Below are 23091 nucleotides of genomic sequence, written 5' to 3'. Positions count from 1 at the left end.
TGAAACAAGGTGACAAGAGACAATTTGAAAATGAATGATCATCATGATCGTAAACGAAAACTAGATCTAGATAATCTAGATCTAATAAATACCAATTCTGTGTGTTCACTCAATAAGCGGACACGGATACAAATGAAATTGCCCACTGTTACCACTGTAGATGAAATAAATGTGACTACTAGATCTAGATCTAGATCTAGTACTACAGACTCGAATCATATTAGCTCTAATTATTCCAAGGAAGGAACTGCTGACGTGAATCCACTTAATATTAATCACGAGATGAAGTTAGAAATTGTTAGTTCCTTTATTATTGACGCCCCTACTATTAGGAATATTGTTACTACTTCTACTACACCAGCTAGTTCTAGTATTAGTAATGAGGTATCCAAAATTGAAGCACCATCCTTTGACTTGGTCTCATTGGACATTCCTAGTGCGACCGTAGTGTGCACTGAGATGACACATACAGATGAAAGTATTAATAACATTAACAATTTAGATAGATCTAGAGCAGAATCGGAACCTAAGGAAACTTTTGTACCCTGTCAAGAAGCTGCTTCTGATAGTGGCGTTAGTGTAATCGACATCCCTGCTATTACAAGTGAATCTAGTAGTAATGAAGCATCAAAAAATGAAGGATCCTTGGACATTAAAGATAACAAAGAAGTGCACATTGATCCTGAAATCACTCCTACAGATATTGAAGATAAAGTGACTACATCAGCATGTTCTGGTAAGTAAAACATACATTATTTTAAAATAATTAAAAATAGACGTGAAATTAACTCTCTGTAAGGCAGTTTAAATTATTAAAAATAAAATTGTGCAGATTAGACAAGAAAGCTTATGTGATTGTCACACAAGTAAAAAAAGAACAATAGATTCAATACACATTTTATTACAATAATGGCATTTTATTTTAGGAATCCTATAGCATTGCTTTTAAAGAAAAAACAAAAACAAATTAAAAACTCATTAAAAGAGTAGCAAACTCAGCAGTGTTCTCTTAAGAGCCAATAACTGCTAGGAATATTCAATAGTGCCTATAGACCACATCTACTCAACCTACAGAAAGGGGTTTGCAATGGATTTTATGTAGGGGTGCTATACATTAAACTAAAAAAAAAAACAAGTAATCAAAATTTTTATTTTAAATATTGTAAATTGTACTTTTTAAAAGGTGTTTCTTACTGTAAGGATAACTACCTTTAACTACTTTTAACCACCCCAAATTTTAATAACTTATGCTATAATAAATAAATAATGTAACGTTTTCTAACTTTTAAAACCATAAGCAATACTGCAGCTTTCCAGAAAGATCAGAAAACTGTTTTATATTTATTAAATTGCAAATGCTAAAGTAAATTGCTAAAGTACAAGGAATATTTAGGCCTAGTTTCTATCTTAAGACAAACTATTGAATTTAGATTAACTCTTTTTATGAAACCAAACTTAATCCATACTTACATCTTATAAATGTCTTTAAACTTTGCTAAACATCTAGCGACAATGTGTGTTCTTTTAATTTTTAACTCTTCAAGAATGTAGTTGTTAAAAATGTTTTTTTTTCTTCTTCACAGGACCACCCCAGTATGAAGCCGACGTAACTTATGATCCAGAAATAGAACTACAAGAATATTCAGACAACTGCAGGAAAAATCCCTGCCATGACCAGTTTGTGCCTGTGAAAGATTTCAGCATTGACAAACTACCTGAGCAGTTTAGGAAAAAATGTATGGTAAAGTTTATAAAAGCAATGGCATTTCTCACTGTAAGGATAACAACCTTTAACGTAAGCTTACGTAGGCCAGAAACTCATAAGGGGAGTCCATACCCTGGTTATAAGGACAGGGGAGAAAATAAAATGTGTGTTAGATATGGAACAGGACGAGTCCATTCTATCATAAAGCAGACTGAAGAAGGTGATAAGAAATGTCCATGTGAATCTTGTAAAAACTCAGAGTCTCATCATAAAATATGGGGTCTGATAACAGTTTATACAGCAGCTCATGTTGTGTTTGATAGTGATGAAGCCAAACAGGCAATGTTCAGATGGGGATATGACAGTGATGAGGTTAGATCCTGGGTTGATTTTCCTGGGCTGGTAGCAAATTCTGACATAGACGGAGACACATCAAAGGTCACTTGCTATACACATGATGTGGAGTTGATTGACAAGTTACTGAACATGACAATTCGCTACAGAATTTGTCGGGAGAAGGTGATCAAAGAGATGCAGGCAGGGAGTGAACTCGTGAAGCTGGTGGTGCTAGTGTCTCACCCTCACGGCTGTCCCAAACACATTTCTATTGGTGAATGGACGGAGCAGATGAGTGAAATCAAACACACATATACACAAGTATGTGGTTCTGATGGTGATTCAGAGTATAATTCTGATAATGCTGATTATGAAGATTATGATCCTTGTAATGAATCTGATCAAGAAGACCTTGATGATTACTGTAATGAATCTGAACAAGAAGACCTTGATGATTCCTGTAATGAATCTGATCAAGAAAACTTTGATGATTCTTGTAATGAATCTGATCAAGAAGACCTTGATGATTCCTGTAATGAATCTGATCAAGAAAACTTTGATGATCCTTGTAATGAATCTGATCAAGAAAACTTTGATGATCCTTGTAATGAATCTGATCAAGAAGACCTTGATGATTCCTGTAATGAATCTGATCAAGAAAACTTTGATAATCCTTGTAATGAATCTGATCAAGAAAACTTTGATGATTCCTGTAATGAATCTGATCAAGAAAACTTTGATGATCCTTGTAATGAATCTGATCAAGAAAACTTTGATGATTCCTGTAATGAATCTTATCAAGAAGACCTTGATGATTCCTGTAATGAATCTGATCAAGAAAACTTTGATGATCCTTGTAATGAATCTGATCAAGAAAACTTTGATGATCCTTGTAATGAATCTGATCAAGAAAACTTTGATGATCCTTGTAATGAATCTGATCAAGAAGACCGTGATGATTCCTGTAATGAATCTGATCAAGAAGACTTTGATGATTCCTGTAATGAATCTGATCAAGAAAACTTTGATGATTCCTGTAATGAATCTGATCAAGAAAACTTTGATGATTCCTGTAATGAATCTGATCAAGAAGACTTTTATGATCCTTATGATGAGAATGATCTTGAAGACTTCTATGACGATGATTATGATGATAATTACACTATTGTAAATTCTGAAACGCTAATCAAATACAAATTTAATGCATGCACATGTCCTGGCAGTAGTGGTGCCACTGTTTTCATGTATGGATCACATGACTTGTCATGTGACTTCCCTCACAGTGGAGGGAACACAGACAGTAACTACACCGGTTATGCCTTTCCTAAAGAATAACATGAGGCGAATTTGATAAATCCCAGCATAATATTGACTATCAACTCAGTTTAAAAAATAAGTTTTAACAATATGCACAACAAAAGTTAAAAAACCCACAATAAATAAGTTTATATTTTATATTAATGGAGGACATTTCTGTGTGCTTCTTATATAATTATATAATAATATTATATAATTATTATATAATAATTATTATATAATAATTATTTATAATTATATAATAAATATTATATAATAATTATATATTATATTATATAATTATTATATAATTATTTGCATGTAATAGATTTAATAATTTAGAGCCTAATTAATTTTGTTTACATTATATTTTGTGTAGACCTGTATAAATAAAATTGTACATAATAATATATAATATTTCCATGAAGCATTTGTCTAAAAATGTAATAATCGAAACCCTTTTTTATCTTACATTACATTGCATATTTTGAAATATTTTCTGCAGTGGTATTATATAATATAAAAACTGAAAAATAATATTGTATATTATTTTCTATTTTCTATTTACATAAATGATAATTTTTTTATATTGAAATTTTTATGCAGCTAATTTTAAATAATAATAATAATATGTTATACTTGGTATACTATGTATAAAAAAATGTGTTGGTATGCTTTGTGTGCTTAAAACAAAGAAAAAAATAAGAAACATCTGTTTTCATTTGTTGACATTAAGAGCAAAATTGTGTTTATGTTTTAAATATAGTTTACACATACTCTGAATGAATTTGTTTTCTTTCAGTAACTGAATAATAAAAATAGACTTTAAAACGAGATCAGAGCATAAGCTGTTTAACTACATAGACCTAGGTTTGGGACCTGCTCATAGTTAAGGGATTAAAGTTACGGGGATTATGTTTAAAAATTGCCGTTATAAAAAGTGAAATATTGATAAAGGACACTAGTTTTTGGAAAATAAATTATTTTCAGGTGGAAAATAAAATATTATCAGGTCCCTATAGTTTATGAAAAATGGGAAAATATTTTAAGGCTAATTGTTTGATTAAAACATCAATATTGACAGGGGAATTCTGTGAATGAAATCACTTCTACATAAACATCTAGCAACGTTGTATAGCAGAAAATTAAATATTAGTAAGTGGTGACTGTTCGTTAAAAGTAATTACGATCAGGGCTCGTTAGTTGTTGGATGGGAAGGGGTGGTTGAATGGTTGTGTTTGGCTGCTAAACCAAAGGTCTGGAGGTTAAGAGCCATGATTGTCAGATGGCCCTGAGTCAACCCAGCTCTATTGGGTACCTGACTCACATTGGGGAAACTAAGGTGGTTAGGCATAGTGTTGCCGAGGTCATTGAAAAACAGATTAACTCTACTTCATCTGCCCTTATGCATTTTCTGGGGCTCAAACAGGAATCAATGAGGTTTCATTTTTAGAAAATAAAACGCTGTCAAGAGTATTATTCTTTGATGGAAACATTTTTATAGTCTAGTAAATTAAGGGACTGAACTCAGCTTTTTACCCAGCTCAATTATTTTGTAGAAACATTTTTAATACTATTTATCTTTTAAAGTTATTCTGATGAGAAAACTTAAATGTACATTACCGGTTGTGGAATTAATGTATCAATTATCAATAAAATTTGAATTTAGTCTTTAATCTTATAATGATTTTGTAATTTAAGACAAGTGAGGTTGATATTACTAATAAGAAAATACAACAAAATGTTATTTTTGCAGTTGATAAATGGTACCTAAAACTATACAATTTTAAAAAATTGGATTTTTAATTAAGTATTTTATTTTATGTTGCAAAAAGTGCCAAATAAATAGGCCTCTACTTACAAAAACAAACAGATAAAGGTATAAAGCAACTTCACATTTTACATTAATAAATGAGAAACTATGAATATTTAAATTATGATTTTTAATTCTGTAAATGTTATGTTTAAAATGTAAAATAACTCTAACATGTCATTTTTATTTACTAGTCTTTTTTGTTCTCATTTTCATAGAAAAAAAATATTTTAATATACATCATAAATCACACATCTTAGTTTAGGCAAAAACATTTGGAGAAATTCCACATTTAGTAGGCTACACAGAGTTATAGTCCACGCATACATTTAACTCACATAGCTTATAACACCAGATAAACAAAAATTAAGCTCCATAGTTCTACCAATGTTAAGCGCACTGTACCAGCATATACACAGTTAATCTCATATCTACACTACACTTCTATTTTTTGTCATCTAAACTGATACTAGAATTTGAATAGACCTACATGCATTTAGTTGTATATTAATAAAAAGGCTATGCTACATTTACATTTACATATATATAAATATATATATATATATATATAAGTGTATACAGGTAAATATATATATGTATGTAGAAATATATATACATGTATTACATAGGTCTCTGTACTAATTTAAATTTGTGACTATATGCCCTATTCAATGTAAGTCTGTAAATAACCTAGCAGTGTTATGTAATTTTATAAACCTATTTTACTGCATCTAAAAAATAACAGTCATACAACAGTTTACTCTGGTCAGTGTCAACATAATATTACATATATAAATATATAAATATAAATATATATATATATATATATATAATTTTTAAATACATATGTATATATACATAGGATATATATATATATATACACATGTAATGTTTTCTTTTTGTTTACCTACTGACAAACCACATGTGGAGGAGGTTTGCGTGGTCGGGTGGTTTAAGCTCATGGTAGCTGAAGCGAAAAGTCCCGTTTTTGAACCACCCTGCAGATGATGCTTAACAGGTGGGGTACGGCCAATCATTTAAGAGAGACAACTCCAAAAATCAAGCACCTGCTGCCTTGTAGTTTATTCTTGGTTGGACAAAGGCTATGGAAGCAAATCCAAAAAGAAAAGCAGGCTGAAATCGGAGTTAAAAGCCTATATGGAGCATCACAATTTGACACGTAATACTTAATTGTGTTGTGTACCTGTGCTCAAAAGAATTAATTTCTATAAGTTTTAGAAAGTTATGTAACAATAATTAACAGGGCAGTATTATTTATTCATCTACTAAAATATATAGAAATCTTGATGACATATATCTTTCAATGTATACAAGCAATTTTCTGTGTTGACCTTTCCCTGAATATTCCATTGTTCCATCGCAAATTTTTCTAGACACTTTTCATAGTCTACATTTAACCCTTTGAGCCCTGGCCTCCCTGGCCTAATTTCTCCCATTTCCTGAGCTCCCAGGGCCAAACCAATTTTCACTTATCTGCTTCTATTTTTGCCTATAACTTTTGAACCGTTTGAGATAATCAAGCCAAATTTGGTATCCAGACTCTGGATCAAACTACAATGTAGCAAGATTCTGAATTTCTTTATTTTATTTTTTTACTATGTTTGAAAAGAACAATGTATATAAAACGAACACATAATTATTGTTTTGATAGAACATAGAGGAAACCAATTTACAATTAGTAACCGTTTTGTTATTATTGATACCTGGACATATTAGTTCATCGCCAGAAGTCCACTATTGTGTGATAACTTTCAAAACAGTTATCACTGCCCGACCCGATGCAAAGAAAAACTTAGCATGTTTTGCACTAGTAAACATTTTCGTTTCGGCAAGTCTTTGTCCTTGACACCACGTGCATCAGAACGTACTTGAACAGTTTCATTGATACTGTCAATTTCAATGTCACTATGTTCAGTCTCAAATTGAACGTCACTATCATCACAATATAGACCAGGATTATTATCTTCTTCATCAGAATCAAAAAGTAGTTGTATGGCCTGAGATGCAGTCATTATACTTCTTTTGTTGATATTTCGGTCTTTTGCTTCATCTTTTGCACCAACTTTATGTGATGAAGTCGACGGCTGTGGCTCAGCTTTTCGTTTCGGCGGCATTGCTACGAAATGTAAACACTTTCACTTTTACTTTCCCTAAAAATCAATTTTTAAAATCATAATCCCGCACTCAAAAAAACATATGCGCAGTTTTAGTCAGTCTTCCGCTAATTATATTTAATTAAACGGTATACCGACCGCAAGGAATATGACGCTTGATCATCGGGCCGGAAAACCGGCTTTTCGGACATATATGCCTAATGTTGAAGCCGGTTTACCGGCCTAGCGGGCTCAAAGGGTTAATCATTTTCATATATATATATATATATATATATATATATATATATATATATATATATATATATATATATATATATATATATATATGTATATACATATATATGGAGACACAGATTTAGTAAAGCATCTAAAGACCATTATGATATTTATTTAGCATCAAATGGAAATAGAAAATAAATCTTGCTGTCTTCATTTATGCACACAATTTAGGTGTTGTAGATGTAAAAAAAAACAAAATTCTTCATGAATGCAATAACCATTTGTGCAAAGTCTGAGTGGACCCTACATTATATTAAAATAAACACCAATTAATATTATTGTTTATAAAATCCATTCAAGATACATTTAATTAATGATGGCAATCATTTAGACAACATTTAAAAAAATATGTTTATATGATTTTCATTAGTTAACTTTTTTGCTGTTCTAAATTAAAAAAAAGTCTATATAGGTAACAAAGTCATTTATAACATAGTAATTACATTGGACTAATAACATAGAAATTACATTGGACTAAATTATAATAAAGAGCAACTATTGGTTCTTTATTTTGACTTTACTTTATATTTCAGTTAAATGCAAATCTAACTAATCTAAAAAGTGATTGATATAGTTACTGTCAAGTACACCTTACAATATTTTTAAAAATGTTGCTAAGCATTTTCAACTACTAATAAATTACAATAAAGTTCAAGTAACATGATCTGATATTTTAAAGATGCACATAAAAATTTGCATTACAATATTTTCTGTTTATTTTGTATAATCTGATGGCTAATTTCCTACTGTTTTTGTTTTACAACCAACATTAAATTAGTTCTTTTTTGGTGTTCATCTAGAAGTTCATCCATTTTTGGTTAGAAAAAATATAAGCTAATTATTTTTCAGTGAGCCAATAATATTTACTTTAACAGACTCACAAAGAGTGTATTAGTAACAGAGTTTGATATTTATGCAGATTAAAATCGCTTGTGGAGATAGAGGAAAGGAATTAAGAAAAAACTAAATATAATGTAATTTATGACCCAAAGAATAAATTATACTTACTTTCTTAAATGCATTTCATGGCTTTACAAAGCATATTGCTGTAAAGGAAAAAATCAGAGCCATGGCTGCCAACATCATCCTTAGAGCAGCGTACAAATATAAATATTAAAAACTGTAGACCATTAACTGCTTTAGCCAAGTTGAGCTGACTGCAAATAAAATAATCTAACAAATCTTGTATGAACTATTGTGAAATTTTAACGGCATTGTCTGCAATTTATTAAACTAATATCTTGATCCATAGACAAAAGAAGAAGCAGCTGAAAATGACCTTTTTTTGGCAATATTGTCTTATTTATGTGCAATATGGATCCAAGAAGAAAGTGATTTAGATAGTGCCTTGAGGCCTAAATAGGTTTCTTTTTGCTATAAACGCAAGAGTTAAAAAAGTTCTGCACTGTTAATAAACATTTGTAAACGAATAGCTTTAATGACTAGATCTAGTACTAGTTAATAGAGCTGGGTTAGATATCGTCAGTGGCAGGTAATCGTCAAGAGGAAGAGAGGGTCCTAAAATGTTTTTTCATATAGTTAATTTTATGTATACTAATATATATATATATATATATATATATATATATATATATATATATATATATATATATATATATATATATATATATATATATATATATATATATATATATATATATGGTAATCTATCGTTTTGGGTACGTAAAATCGCCCGCGGCTATTAATGTACGAAAGCGTTACCTCGTTGTCAAGGCTGTAATAGAAGTATATTGTGATATGTTTGTGTCAAATATTATAGATAAATGGATAATAAACCTAAAACAATGGCTAAATATATCAATATAGGCCAGAAATTAACTTTAAACAGCAGTGTCTGCAAGTAAGATTTCCTATTTAAACAGCAGCCATTTGTAAAATAGAGTGACTTCCCCCTGAATCTCCCGCTATGTCTATAAAATAATCATTAAAAAAGTTTTAAAAAACCCACGTTTTCTGATTGAACTAAAAAGTAGAAAATAAATGCTATAGGCCCTACATCACAATAATGCAAGCGATCACTCTACTATAAGCGATGAAAAACGTGGGGCGCCGAAGTAAAAGTTATATTACTATTGATTAGATAATACTATTGACTTTTATTAGGGAGCTTGTAGAGAGTCAACAGTATTAGAAACTGTAAGAAAATCACGGCGCCCCACGTTTTTGCTCGCTTATAGTAGAGTGATCGCTTGCATTATTGTGATGTAGGGCCTATAGCATTTATTTTCTACTTTTTAGTTCAATCAGAAAACGTGGGTTTTTAAAAACTTTTTTAATGATTATTATTTTCTACTTTTTAGTCTTTGTCTGTTTGTTTGCATTAAAATCTTGCTATCGATTTTATCTTTTCACTTTTTTTGGGTAAACGAAGACAACTCGTAAAAAGACAACTCGTAAAAAGACAACTCGTAAAAAGACAACTCGTAAAAAGACAACTCGTAAAAAGACAACTCGTAAAAAACACGTTGTTTGAATACGTTACTGACTAGAACACATAGATTTGAACCCGTGTCGAGTGGGATAGCAATCGTGTGCCCAACCACTCGACCATATCGTCTCCCCCAAACTGGTCTACCTCCTGTAAGTTTAAACTCGGTTCAAGCTAAATTCTCTGCCCCTAAGCCTGTGGCGACATGTGATCGTTCGCTTCACTGCGCGCGAGGTACGCGTCGCTGGTTTTTTTTCTAATGGCTAGCAGAGGAGAATTATATATATAGATTATATAGCGGTCTAAAATGCTCAATAAAATGTTTCCATTGATCAATTTAGTAATAATAACAATTGAATATTCAATGGTCATCCAAAAGAAAGCTTCCCTGAAAATTTCAGCGCGCTAGCTAACTGGGAAGTGCCAGAAATTTCGATCGCAAGATTTGATTGGAAAGACAAACACACAAACAGAGAAAGCAAGTTAAAGAAAACGTGGGAAAAAATAAAACTTTAACAAGATGGCTGCTATAGTAAATGAGCATGGTTGCATCTATTGGAAACATCGCTAGTGTTCATTTATTACTGAAAAGTTTTAATTCAATTGTTTAAAAACAGGTACATAAATGAAACATGGAAACATTTTTGTATTTTTCAAAACATAAATCCTCCTCAAAATGTGAAATAATTATTAAAATGTAAGGAGTCACCTGTTTTTCACATTACTAGTCTCGGGCGATTTTACGTACCTAAAACGATAGATTACTATATATATATATATATATATATATATATATATATATATATATATATATATATATATATATATATATATATACAATGGTCCTTAATTCACACAACTTTGATTTTTCAAAGGGTACCCAACAGTTGTGATCCTATTTGTATAAAACGAAAATTCATTTAACATATTTTCAAAATCAGATTATATTTGTCATTAGTGGTTACTACTTGTCTCTTGAACTAAAAGAATCAGCATATTTTAAAGATTTACCATAAATTTAGATAAATAATAAATATATCAAATAGGCCCTAACCTATTTTTTTATAATATAGTCAGGAAATAAGCCTGCATTCTAAATAGGCCTTCAGGTTCAAATAGATCTACACCTATAGTCTATACCAGGGGTCTCCAAACTTTTCAGTCCGAGGGCCGCATTAACTATCAAATTTCAGTTCGGGGGCCATGGGGGCCAATTTGTTTCTAGGCATGTCGTGATTTTTCTGAGCAAATTCCTCAGCCATTACCAACAAACGTTTTTTCCGTGGTCAAAAAAATCTCCGCGGGCCGGACGAGAGGACCTCGCGGGCCGCATCCGGCCCGCGGGCCGTACTTTGGAGACCCCTGGTCTATACTATGTATATAAAACAATAAATACAGGGCTATTACTTTTAGTATTTATTCTACAAGGTAAAATAAATATTTCTAGTCTTAATTATTACTAGATTTTTTTTTTTACTTTTAGCATTACTTTATTAAGTTTATTTAGGCTAACATTAAGTAATAAAAGAAATGATCGACACAATTATAATTTTATTTACACAATTTTCTATGGATTCGATATTTATTAAATACATTTATTTCAATAATGGTGTTATTTTTAGATCGTTTCAAGCATTGTTGACAGTAGTACAACTTAAGTAAGTCATTAATTATATTAATCAGGAATCAGGTCAAGAAGCCACGAGCGACATTAACATGCACTGTTCATCCAAGTAAAAGTATCGATACTTCAGCATAGCACAACGTATATCCCAGCTTTCCCGTTCTCTGTTTCGGAAATTCAAAAACGAAAAAAAAAATCTAAATATAGATTTATTCCATGAACATTTTGAAAAGAGTATTTTTTGCCCGCTATTCATCTTAACAACGGTTATCGAGTTTTATAACTCGTTGTGACCCCGTGAACATAATTTTTGTTTTATAAAACAACAAATAAAATTACAGTATATTACTGATTTTCCGACATTGTTACACCACAGACGCACGAATTGACTAGTGTAGCCCAGTGTTTCTTCCCGACTTTTTTCTCGGGGGGGGGGGGGGGGGTGCACTTGAAGTTTTTTGGGGGCGGGGTGCGGACACTGTCAAAAGTATATATTTCCTATATAAATTCCATTTCGTTCGGGAAGGGGGGGGGGGGGGAGGCGATAGACTTTCTTCGGGGTGGGGGGGTGGGGGGTGGAGGGCGGTGCCACTCCTGAAGAGATGCCTGGAAGAAACTCAGTTATTATTTTTTGGTCCAAGATTGTTTAGGAAAGAACATATTAATTCTATTACAGTTCTCTTTTAAATCTAGAAATAAATAATTATATTTTTAAATATCATCTTAACTATCATCTTATTCGAGTTCATTTTGAGTGTGGCCTCTGGAACTCATGTACTAGAATGACTAGAAATAGGTCTATTTATAGTAGTGCTTATTTCGGCTGACAAGAAAGAAAAAATACCTAAGGTGCTTATTCCCCCCCCCCCAACTTCTCTCTCTCTCTCACAAATATATATGAATGTTTAGGCAATATTAATATATATATATATATATATATATATATATATATATATATATATATATATATATATATATATATATACATATACTATAACTAGTATAGAGAGTCGTTTTTTAAATGAATTCGTAACCACCATTTATTAAATGTGTCCAGCTTTATTCTATACTGAAATAAAAGCAGTGTAAATTTGATTGCTATAAATGCATAAATCTAAAAGCCGTAGCATTTTTAAAAGTGCGGAAAAATGTAGAATTGCGGATTTTTATGGAGGTTTTCTTAACAATTGGATTCTGTTTTGCTGATTAATAGGTCTACTTACTTTTAAGTATCAAACATGGCAATTACATTGTAAAAAATAGTGAAAAAAAACCTGAGTGTACCCCTTTAAAAGATTACAGTGCAATGTTTAATATCATTGCTCTGTGCCACCCTAGCGCGTAAATAACACCAGTGTTTCTTCTTCCAGACTTTTTTCTCGGGGGGGGGGCACTTGAAATTTTCGGGGGGGGGGGGGTAGACTTTCTTTTAGGGGGGGGGGGGCGGACACTGTTAAATGTATATATTTTCTATATAAATTTCATTTCGTTCGGGGGGGGGGGGGGGGGTAGACTTTTTTCGAGGGGTTGGAGGGGGCAGAGCCCCCCCCCTCCCCCCCTCCGAAAAGATGCCTGGAAAAAACTCTGGATAACACATCAAGAAAAGACATCATCCCGTATCTCCCATTCATCAACAACATTTTTATTTTTCTTACCTAGCAAAGCAAAAGGCCTCCGTCAAAGCTTTCTACTCCCCATGGTCTCCTGCCACCCTTTTCAGAAGTTCCCAATGCCTTGTTACCCTTGCAGCCTTTTTCAGCACGCTAAGTCGCCATGTCTTCAAATGGTCGACCCGTATCCCTTATTAGTTACATATTACATATACTGCGTACGTTCTCTTATCATTTGCAACGCTGGTAACCACTCAGATTAATATGGGAATCACTGCTTGAGGCGGATGTGTGATTAATCCGAAAAATTCAGTCAGTATTCCTCTGAATGTTACACAGGAATGAACTATTCGTTTTCAGATCACCAAAAAGGTTTGTTTTTGTTAGTTTAAAAAGTATGAACACAAAAATACATTTTAATACTAAATGCGTGAGTTTATATTAAATTAATTATGGTCCATTGTAATATATAGAATAAAGATGAACCCGTTTTCAATATAATAGTGTCAGATCCATTTGTTTTAAAAACTACGACGCTACTATACTAGTTATATATATTATCGCACTAAAATTAAAGTATAGACTGAATTCCCTAACCACAGGGCCTAATATATACGACTAAGTCGATTAGTTTATACATGTTTACATAATAAACGTCCATTATACTTTAATTTAATCTATGGTGTAAAATTAGGTGAAGTGAAGATACCAGAAGTTTTGCCAGAGTCACTAAAATTACATGGAGGTAAAGTTACTGTTTGATTTTCTATAAACATAAATGAATATCAACTATGCACATTTCTATATAAATTAACATTTACTTGCTTAATTAATGAAATTATAAGAAAAAAACGACTGAAAAGGAAATATGTTGAATCAATGAGATTGATGGAAGAAATAAATTGCATGGTATTTATAAGCGTAAGTCTATATATAGTCTATATACCTATATATATATATATATATATATATATATATATATATATATATATATATATATATATATATATACATAATATATTGCCTAAACATTCATTTAGTTATGTTATCTTTGAATATTTTATCTTTAGATGGTCTTGTAAATTCAAATTGGATAAGAAAGGACCTTATTGGACGCGGGACATTTGCCAGCGTGTACGATGTTGAGCTTTCTGATGGCTCAATACCCAACAAGCTTGCAGTCAAGGCAATTACTATTTGCAGCATTGATAAAGAAAAAGCGAAGGTATTTTTTAATTAAAAAAATATTATCTCACTTCGTTGAAACAGCTTACACAAACCAAATAAATAAACATAAAAAAGACCAAGAAGTGAGTAAGTAAATAAGTAAAAAGCTAACTGCACTATACTATTTGAGGTGAGGTTCTTTACTGAAAATGGGTGACGTCATTTTAATTTTGTGCTTACCCAAACAAAAGAAATCTACGTTTTTACGGCCATCTTCAGCGACTTTTAAGGGATTAGAAACGCCTTATTTCTAAATCTATATTTAGACTTTGAATTCCCGACACAAAATTACGGGGAAACGGTAAGCTGGGAATAACCGTTCCTCCATGCTTAAAGTATCGATACTATTTCTTTTATAGAATAAAACAGTTGCTCGAACTCATAACTAGACCTGACCTTTATACATACCCTAATCCTTAACCTTTATCTAGAAGCAATGTAATAACTATCTTATTTATCAAATCCCGTCTAAATGTAATACAATCTTATTTGTTATATCTCGTCTAAAATTATTAAAGCAACCAACAAGTGATACCGACATCATCTAGTTATATTTATTTATTACTAGCTGCAAAACACGTGAAAAGACAGACAAAAATTAATTTTTAAAATCTGTTTTATCTAAAAATGCAGATACATGAAGAAATATAAACCGAGAGCGATCTTCCCTAAACTTTTTCGAATATTCTTTTATAAAACAACAGGAATGGCAACTCCGGATATAGACTCGATTTTTAATCCATTTTAAATACTTAAACTTTTAAAAATAGAATAGAAAAAACTATGGCACTCGAAGCGAAAACCAAATAAAATGTGCATAACAGTGCGGAATATTATTAGTAGTTTATAAATTCACATGTGTTTCTTGAGAAATCTTCCGGTCAACAGAAATTACTCAAAATTTGACAGAAGGTAGAGAATTAGAAATTTTAATTACACCTGAAATTTCATTTATCTATATGTAATAGCTCTCAAGTTATACGCTTTTGGAAAATTCAAAGTAGAATAAAGTTCCACTTCCGGTTATCGGAAATCGCTCAAAAGTTGATACGGATCTCTGATTTTGATATAATACTTATATATGAAATTTCATCAACCTAGTTGTAACGGTACTCAAGTCATCGTGTTTACTTATATATAAGTAATTTATCCGTATCAACTTTTGAGCGATTTCCGATAACCGGAAGTGGAATTTTTTCCTTTGAATTTTTCAAAAGCATATAATTTGAGTACTATTTCAGATAGATATATGAAATTTCACATTTAAGTAAAAAATCTAATCCTCTACCTTCTATCAAATTTTGAGTAATTTCTTTTGACCGAAAAAAACCGTATGGTAATTTATAAAGTACTAATAATATTCCGCACTATTATGCACATTTTTGTTTTCGCGTTCGCTTGGTGCGCAATTCTTTTATCTACGGGGTTATATTCTTTTTTTTTTAAGTTTAAGTAATTAAAAATCATGTCTATATTCCGAGTTGCCATCCCACGTAGTGTTATATTAGAATATTCGAGAAAGTTAAGGGGAGATCATTCTCGGTCTATTTTTTGATTACTTTGCCTTCCATTTTAATTATTACATATAGACATATTATGGGTTTCATAAACTTTCGTGTAAAGTTAAAATAAACTGCTGCTGACAGGAAGTTTTTTTTTAATTAACTTTCTTAGGGGGTCGGAATTACACACTTTCCCCCCCCCCCATATATATATATATATATATATATATATATATATATATATATATATATATATATATATATATATATATAGTGTTTTTGTTAACTAAATAAATTGTCATTGATAACCTTAGAATAAAAATACCGGACAAAATATATATTAAACTTAATATTTGAGCGACCTTAATAGTTTTCATTCCATCAGTAGACCCTACAGTAACAAAACCATTTCTTTAAATGTTTCAGAAAACTATAGATGCCGAGAAATCTGTACTAAATCGTCTTAACCATGAACGTATTGTTCCTGTTTATACAATGCATGAACATGAATTAACATTGTACATTTTTATGGAGAGGTTCTCTATGGTAATAATAATGTTTGGAAGACAAAATTTTAGTGCCGAAGTCTTTGCTTAATGTTTCTTTAGAATTAACAAGACCTTAAAATAAGTTTTAAGAAACTATAATATTTTTAAGTTTTAAACGTAGGAGAATGGCGACCAAAAGCTGACACGAAGGTCATTTCATGGCTTTTTATTCAAAACTTAAATACAAGATGGTAATTTTTTTAAAAATTATTAGCATTAAATAGTGCTTGTTTATTTTTACCAAAAGGGAACATTGGATAATCACATAAGCAAAAAAGGGGCACTTGACGAGGATACAACAAGAATGTACACTAAGCAAATTCTTGAGGGAGTTGCATACCTTCACGAGGAAAAATTTATACACAGGGACATTAAAGGTAGAATATAAAACAACTCTTATTCGCTTCATTGGTGCATGTTAAAGTATTTTTCATCATTGACTGATGCTTGTGTCTGTAAATTATAACTTATTCTCCTTTAAAATTAAAATAAATAAATTTTCACTCTTATTTTTATTTTGTCGAAGTCAAGTGGGTAAAAAAGAATACAAAAACCCGTTGTTGAAATTATTTCTTATATATAAAAACTTAAAAGTGTGTATATGACATTGGCGTAGGCAGGGGGGGGGGGTTAAGGGGGGTCATAACCCTCCCCCCCATAAACCTCTCGGTATATATATATATAAAGTATGAGGGGGGTGCAAATCGAAAGTTTGAGGGGGGGGGGGTGCAAATCGAAAGTTTGAGATGAGGGGGGGGGGTGCAAATCGAAAGTTTGTCCCCGGGTAAAGATTTGAACCCAACCCTTGAGACGATCCTGGCTACGCCACTGGTATATGAAATATTCTTTATTCTGGTATTGCAGGTGCCAACGTATTGCTAGAAAGTAGTACATCAATTCGATTAGCCGACTTCGGAACGGCTAAATTATTGGGGGTTTTAACCAGTGCTTCAACAACAAATGTAGGCACATGCAACTGGACGGCTCCAGAGGTTTTCGAAGGTGTACGATATACAACAAAAGTTGACATTTGGTAACATTTTTATCCTTTTTATCTTATACTCCCTTTGGAGCACAGGACCAAGATCACATTTGCACAACAAGCTTGATTAGTTAATATTCCCCATCTACTCGTTAGATATTTTCCAGGTCTTTTTTTGGTATTCCAATAATAGGCATACTGCCTAGATTTGCATAGGTTTTCGAAGAAGAAAAAACGCGATTAAAATCTAAACCAAAATAAACCCCAAAACACTAACTTTTACACTATTGCTAAATATTTAATTCACATTTTAAGCATTAAGGGCAGATTAAACCCCAAATTGAAAATTAAGTAATTTTTGAGTTGAAAATCTTGCGTTGCCCTCAAAACCTTTGGAAACTTTGCCTTGTATTATGCAGATGATATAAAAATATAAACTTCTGAAGATTTTTGAGAAAACGAAATACATATTTTTACCAATTCAGGTTCCGAAAATCAATCACTTAAAATTTTAAAAAAATCTGCGCATATGATCTAATAATTGAAAATTATATTTCATATGATACATTAGGCAATTGAACGGCATTTGAGAGAAAGTAAAATATCCCTTTCGCTTATTGAAAATCGCTCACAAGTTGATAATAACCTAAGTAAAGGATCTAACACTCATATATTACATTTTATCCACCTAACTGAAACGGTATACAAGTTATCATATTCACAGACATAAACACATTCACTCACAGATTGTAAAACTTGTGATTTCTAGCTCAGGAAGGTGTAAGGTTTCGAGTGTTTGCATTATTAAAATAATTCTTCCTACACGCCGAATACGAGAAAGTAAAAAAAAAAGCAATATAAAACATGACCAATTATTGCTAAACATGTTTAATTTAAATTACTATTACATTCAGTTTTTCAAGTTTTTTTGCCTTTTTTTCATAACAATATTATTTGAAATAGGAGTGTAGGCTGCACTGTTGTTCAAATGCTATGTGGCCAGCCACCATTCCATGGATTGGAACCGCTCCAAATAATACGAAAGCATATTATGGGAGCAGAACCAGAGTATGTTCTTTCAGCCAACACTTCCCGAGAGTTACAAAACTTTCTTTACTCAACGCTGCAGAAAGATCCTAATGAGCGACCACCTGCCAAACTACTTTTGAACACTCCTTTTATTACAGGTATATTTTTATCTTAGTATTTTTTTTCCAACAACATTTAATCAAGATTTTCATTAACTTACATCTCAGAGAATAGGCATGTATGTTATAATGACTTTATTTGGTTTCAATTGCTTACTTTAATGACAATGTCTATGCAAAAACATAACAGATGAAGTACCGTTTGGTACATGTTTTTCAAGATTGTACCAATTAAGTAGATGTTAAGTGATTATACTTTTTGTCGATACCACTTTAAATATATTTATAGAATATTACTTTCTACAGGAACAAAGTTTCGACCGAAACCAGATGTGGAAAGGTCTGTATATGAGTGTATATATATATATATATATATATATATATATATATATATATATATATATATATATATATATATATATATATATATATATATATATATATATATATATATATATATATATATATATATATAAGTAAAATGTAAAGAATCCTCTTTAGACCTAGCTATCCATTGGGCAGACGAATTTGAGTTCATATGTTTCTTGATCTCGGCACTTTGGTCAGCACTTTGCCGAACCGCCTTTACTTTTCCCTAATATGAGTGAGGTACCCATCTGAGCTGGGTGGACTTATTAACGTTCTATTGACTTTGACCCGGATTCGAACTCGAGACTTTTAAGTCTGAAGCCTAGCGCTCTACTGCTTCGGCTATACATATGGATGCTGAAATAAAAAGTTTTGATTTTGCTTACTAAGCCTATGTAAAAAGTAAGTGTTCTTGTAGACAGTTAACAGCATCAATGAGGTTGTGAAATAGACCCAATATACTACATTATGTCCTTTCTTTTAAATCTAAATTTTACATTTATTACATATTTTAGCGACTCCATAGATGAAACGCTCTATGCTGAAAAAGATAGAAACAGAAGTTACCCAAACTTAGATATTGATAGCAACCAGCCAGTCATTATGTAAGATGCTTTTTATAGTATAACTACTGTCAAGTATTACAAAACTATTTATATTCATTTTATGGACAGACAGATAGACAGACAGACAGACGGACGGACGGACGGACCGACGGACGGACGGACCGACGGACGGACCGACGGACGGAACGACCGACCGACCGACCGACCGACCCACCGACCGACCGACAGGTAATAAAAATAATTAGGTTTTTACAACTAAAGCATGGGTTCTCAAACTGTGCAGGGCTTTCTGTGGGAGGGGGGGGGGGGGGGGTTGCCAACTTGTAGACTTTACCTTAGGAATGAAAAACAAAACATAAATATTTGGAAGATTATCTGAAATTTGACTTTACTAACACCACTGGAAACGGAATAGAGAAGAAACAATGTGTACTGTGCAAAGTTGTTATCAGTCATGAGTCTATGAAAGTGAAACCTTCAAAACTAAAACGTAATTTGAGATAAGTCATTGGGAAAACTAAAAAGGATATAAGTTCTTTCGTTGGCATGAAGCTAGTTGTAAAAATTAGGGACTTGGTCGAACTGGAAATTTTCACCTCGGAAACACAGCATTAGTGCAAGCATCATATGAAGTTACATTAGAAATTTTCAAGCAAAAAAAATCTAACACAATAGGAGAAAATCTCAACAACCCCTGCATGTTGAAGATGGTGAAATTAATTCTTGGGGATTCCAGGGCCGTAAAGATACAACAAAAAGCCCTGTCTAATAATACTATTCAGCGACTTATAGCAGACGTGTACGTAATTGTTAAAGAACAAATTTTGAATGAAATCAAGCTTTCACAAATATTTGCTTTTCAAGTTGATGAATCAACAGACGTGAGTTCGTTTTCGCAGTTGCTTGTCTTTGTGAAATATATGTATTCAGATGATAGCAAAGAAGAGTTGCTGTTTTGTGAAGATATCAAAGAGAGAAAATAAATACGGTTTTTGAACCTTTGTACGGATGGTGCGCCATCTATATTTAGGTCAAAATCGGGCTTATAGAAAACCAAGGGGAATCCACTGCATGATTCACCGTTATGCCCTCGCAGGCAAGACTCTTCCGACTTCATTGCTAACAAAAGTCGTAAATTATATTAATCTGAAGCCCTTAAAGAACTGTGAGAAGAAATGAATAAAAATCACGAGGTTCTGCTTTTCTCCACTACAGTGTTTCTTCCAAACTTTTTCTCCGGGGGGCTTTTGAAATTTTCGGGGGGGGGGGGGGGGGGGGGTTAACATTTTTCGGGGGGGGGGTGCGGACAATAGTTAAAGTGTATGTTTACTATATAAAATCCATCTCGTTCGGGTGGGAGGGGGGCGGTAGACTTTCTTGGGAGGGGGGTTGGATGGGGGGGTTCCGCCTCCACGAAGCGATGCCTGGAAGAAACTCTGCTCCACTATAGTACGCTAGCTGTCAATTTTGATCTTTTAAAACTTTTTAAAAATGGTTCAAATTATGTTGAACAAATTTAATGAATGCTTCTTAATTTTATGTAGAACAAAATTATTAATCTGCATTATGTAATTCCATAAAACATATTTCCACACAGAAACGTTCAAAATTGTAGAATTAAGCAAGTTGATAAAATGAACGTTTATATGAGTGGAAGCTCTGAAACGCCAAAAGATGACCAATCTACATCTTCTGCTTCAGTAACAGTCAACGTAGACAATGCAGAGAACATAGTAATTGATAGTTATCTCAATAGAGCCGATGACAGCGTCAAGTGAAGTTTATCAAACTCTAGTTAATATACATGTACCTTCGAAACCCAATGATTTATATTGTAGCGTAAGTGTCTGTTAAATTCCTGTTTGTTTGATTCATGGAGTTTGTTTTATAATCCTCTCAACATCCAATAATAATATTAGTTAAAAAAAAACCACCAATCAAACAGCCACAACAAACAAGGCTATCACACTAAGTTTAACTATCACGACTAAACAAAAACCGACTGGTAATAATGGCTATTTATAGGTTGACTTTTTAGTTTCTTAGGATTGAAATGATATTTTATTCTCAAAGGGAGATAGACTAAAAAAATATTTTTAAAAATCTTTAAAGAACAAAAAAAAGACAGATAATTCTCAACAAACAAAAGAGGGAGGGGGGTGGAAATTGAATGTTGGGAGGAGATACCTCTTCCTTACCCGGACTGGGTGGCTGATTACATTCAGCGGGCGCACGTCACGAGGTTCCGTTTTGGGTGAGGGAAAATTCAGGATACACGGAGTGTTAGATCATTTATACATCGACCCTTTTCCCACGTTTTTGTTTCTGGCCTTGAGCTCAGGAATATGTCACTCTTTGGCTATACAGTTAACGTCGAGAAAAACAGAGTTACATCCCCTAGTGATTATTTTACTATGTATAAACTTTATTTGTTTTAGTCTTTGAAGCTGTACAAAACTACGAATTAAATTAATATTTTTTGCATGTTAAAAATAAAATAAAAATAAAAAAAGAAATTGAACATTAAAAAATAATTACACATTATTTTTAACATGTTATAAGAAATTTTTTGGTTGTGAAATAAATGTAAACATTCTTTTTAACAGTTTATTTACGAAGTGTGAGATTACAATTAAAAACTTCAATTTGTCCAACAAATAAATATTTAGCGCTGCTGTCAATAAATATTAGAGTGCGTTTTGATAAACCATGTTTTGTATTTATTTATACAGAATACCCTGCCTGTAGCAATTGTTTTAGTATATTTTAGAATATTTTGATGACTTAGAACTCACAAATAATGCTTATAATAACAAATAATTAAAATGTTCTACTTAGTTATTTAAAGATTCAAACAAAGTATTAACGATTAATTAAATATCTTTAATAAATGTTAGAATTAATGAATCACAAGCACCTAATACAATATCTTGTGTTATCATGATGAACGTTTGCTAACTCCGCGGAGTTATGTTTTAATTGAATTTCTGATTAAAATAAACCTGCTGATTCAAGTCGCGGAGATTTCACCATAGAAACGAATGATCAAATGTGTCGCAGTTATATTAAAGATATTTGTTTAAAAGTGGTTTTGATGTGATGTTGATTTTTTTGTCTAAATTGTTTAGTACTTTTTTTTTAAAAGCATTTTTTTAAAATTAGAAAACGCTGAAATAACATGTTTAATTAGTATATCATTTGAGTTGTCGTATACTATTGAAAGATCTATTTTTTAATATTTATTTTGTAAAGCGCAGCAGAATGCGCAGATAAATGCAAATACACAATTTGGAGCCCTCTCTTAACAAAACAAAAATAAAGGCCATTAAACTGGCGACTGACTTATATAGTAGTCATGATTCCTTCATTAAAACTTCCGATATATAAAATACAGCAACATTTTATTAATACAAAATATTTTTTCAAATTAGCCCATTCCTACTCATCTGATCTATTTTATAACATAGCAATATTAATCGTATTACTTAACACATCCCATATG

At 31.9% G+C, this 23091-nt stretch overlaps 2 protein-coding genes across 2 annotated transcripts; both read left to right on the top strand.

The window, feature by feature from the left end:
- The first annotated feature begins 282 nt into the window (after positions 1-282).
- Positions 283-3376, top strand: LOC131930213 (uncharacterized). Its single transcript, XM_059286624.1, has 2 exons — positions 283-736; positions 1584-3376. The coding sequence occupies exons 1-2, from the start codon at positions 283-285 to the stop codon at positions 3374-3376; spliced, it is 2247 nt and encodes a 748-aa protein (XP_059142607.1).
- A 10192-nt stretch (positions 3377-13568) lies between these two features.
- Positions 13569-22677, top strand: LOC131930215 (uncharacterized). The gene is made up of 10 exons (XM_059286626.1): positions 13569-13619; positions 13942-13992; positions 14318-14472; positions 16403-16522; positions 16772-16901; positions 17389-17557; positions 18470-18693; positions 18961-18994; positions 19539-19628; positions 21187-22677. Exons 1-10 carry the CDS (start codon positions 13589-13591, stop codon positions 21365-21367), a joined length of 1185 nt encoding a protein of 394 aa, XP_059142609.1. The 5' UTR covers positions 13569-13588; the 3' UTR covers positions 21368-22677.
- Positions 22678-23091: the final 414 nt, after the last annotated feature.

This window comes from Physella acuta, unplaced genomic scaffold, assembly GCF_028476545.2.
Source record: "Physella acuta isolate Inbredline_101_S28 unplaced genomic scaffold, ASM2847654v3 ptg001741l, whole genome shotgun sequence".
In the NCBI taxonomy this organism is placed as follows: domain Eukaryota; kingdom Metazoa; phylum Mollusca; class Gastropoda; family Physidae; genus Physella; species Physella acuta.
This window is presented reverse-complemented; position numbering and strand designations above follow the sequence as displayed.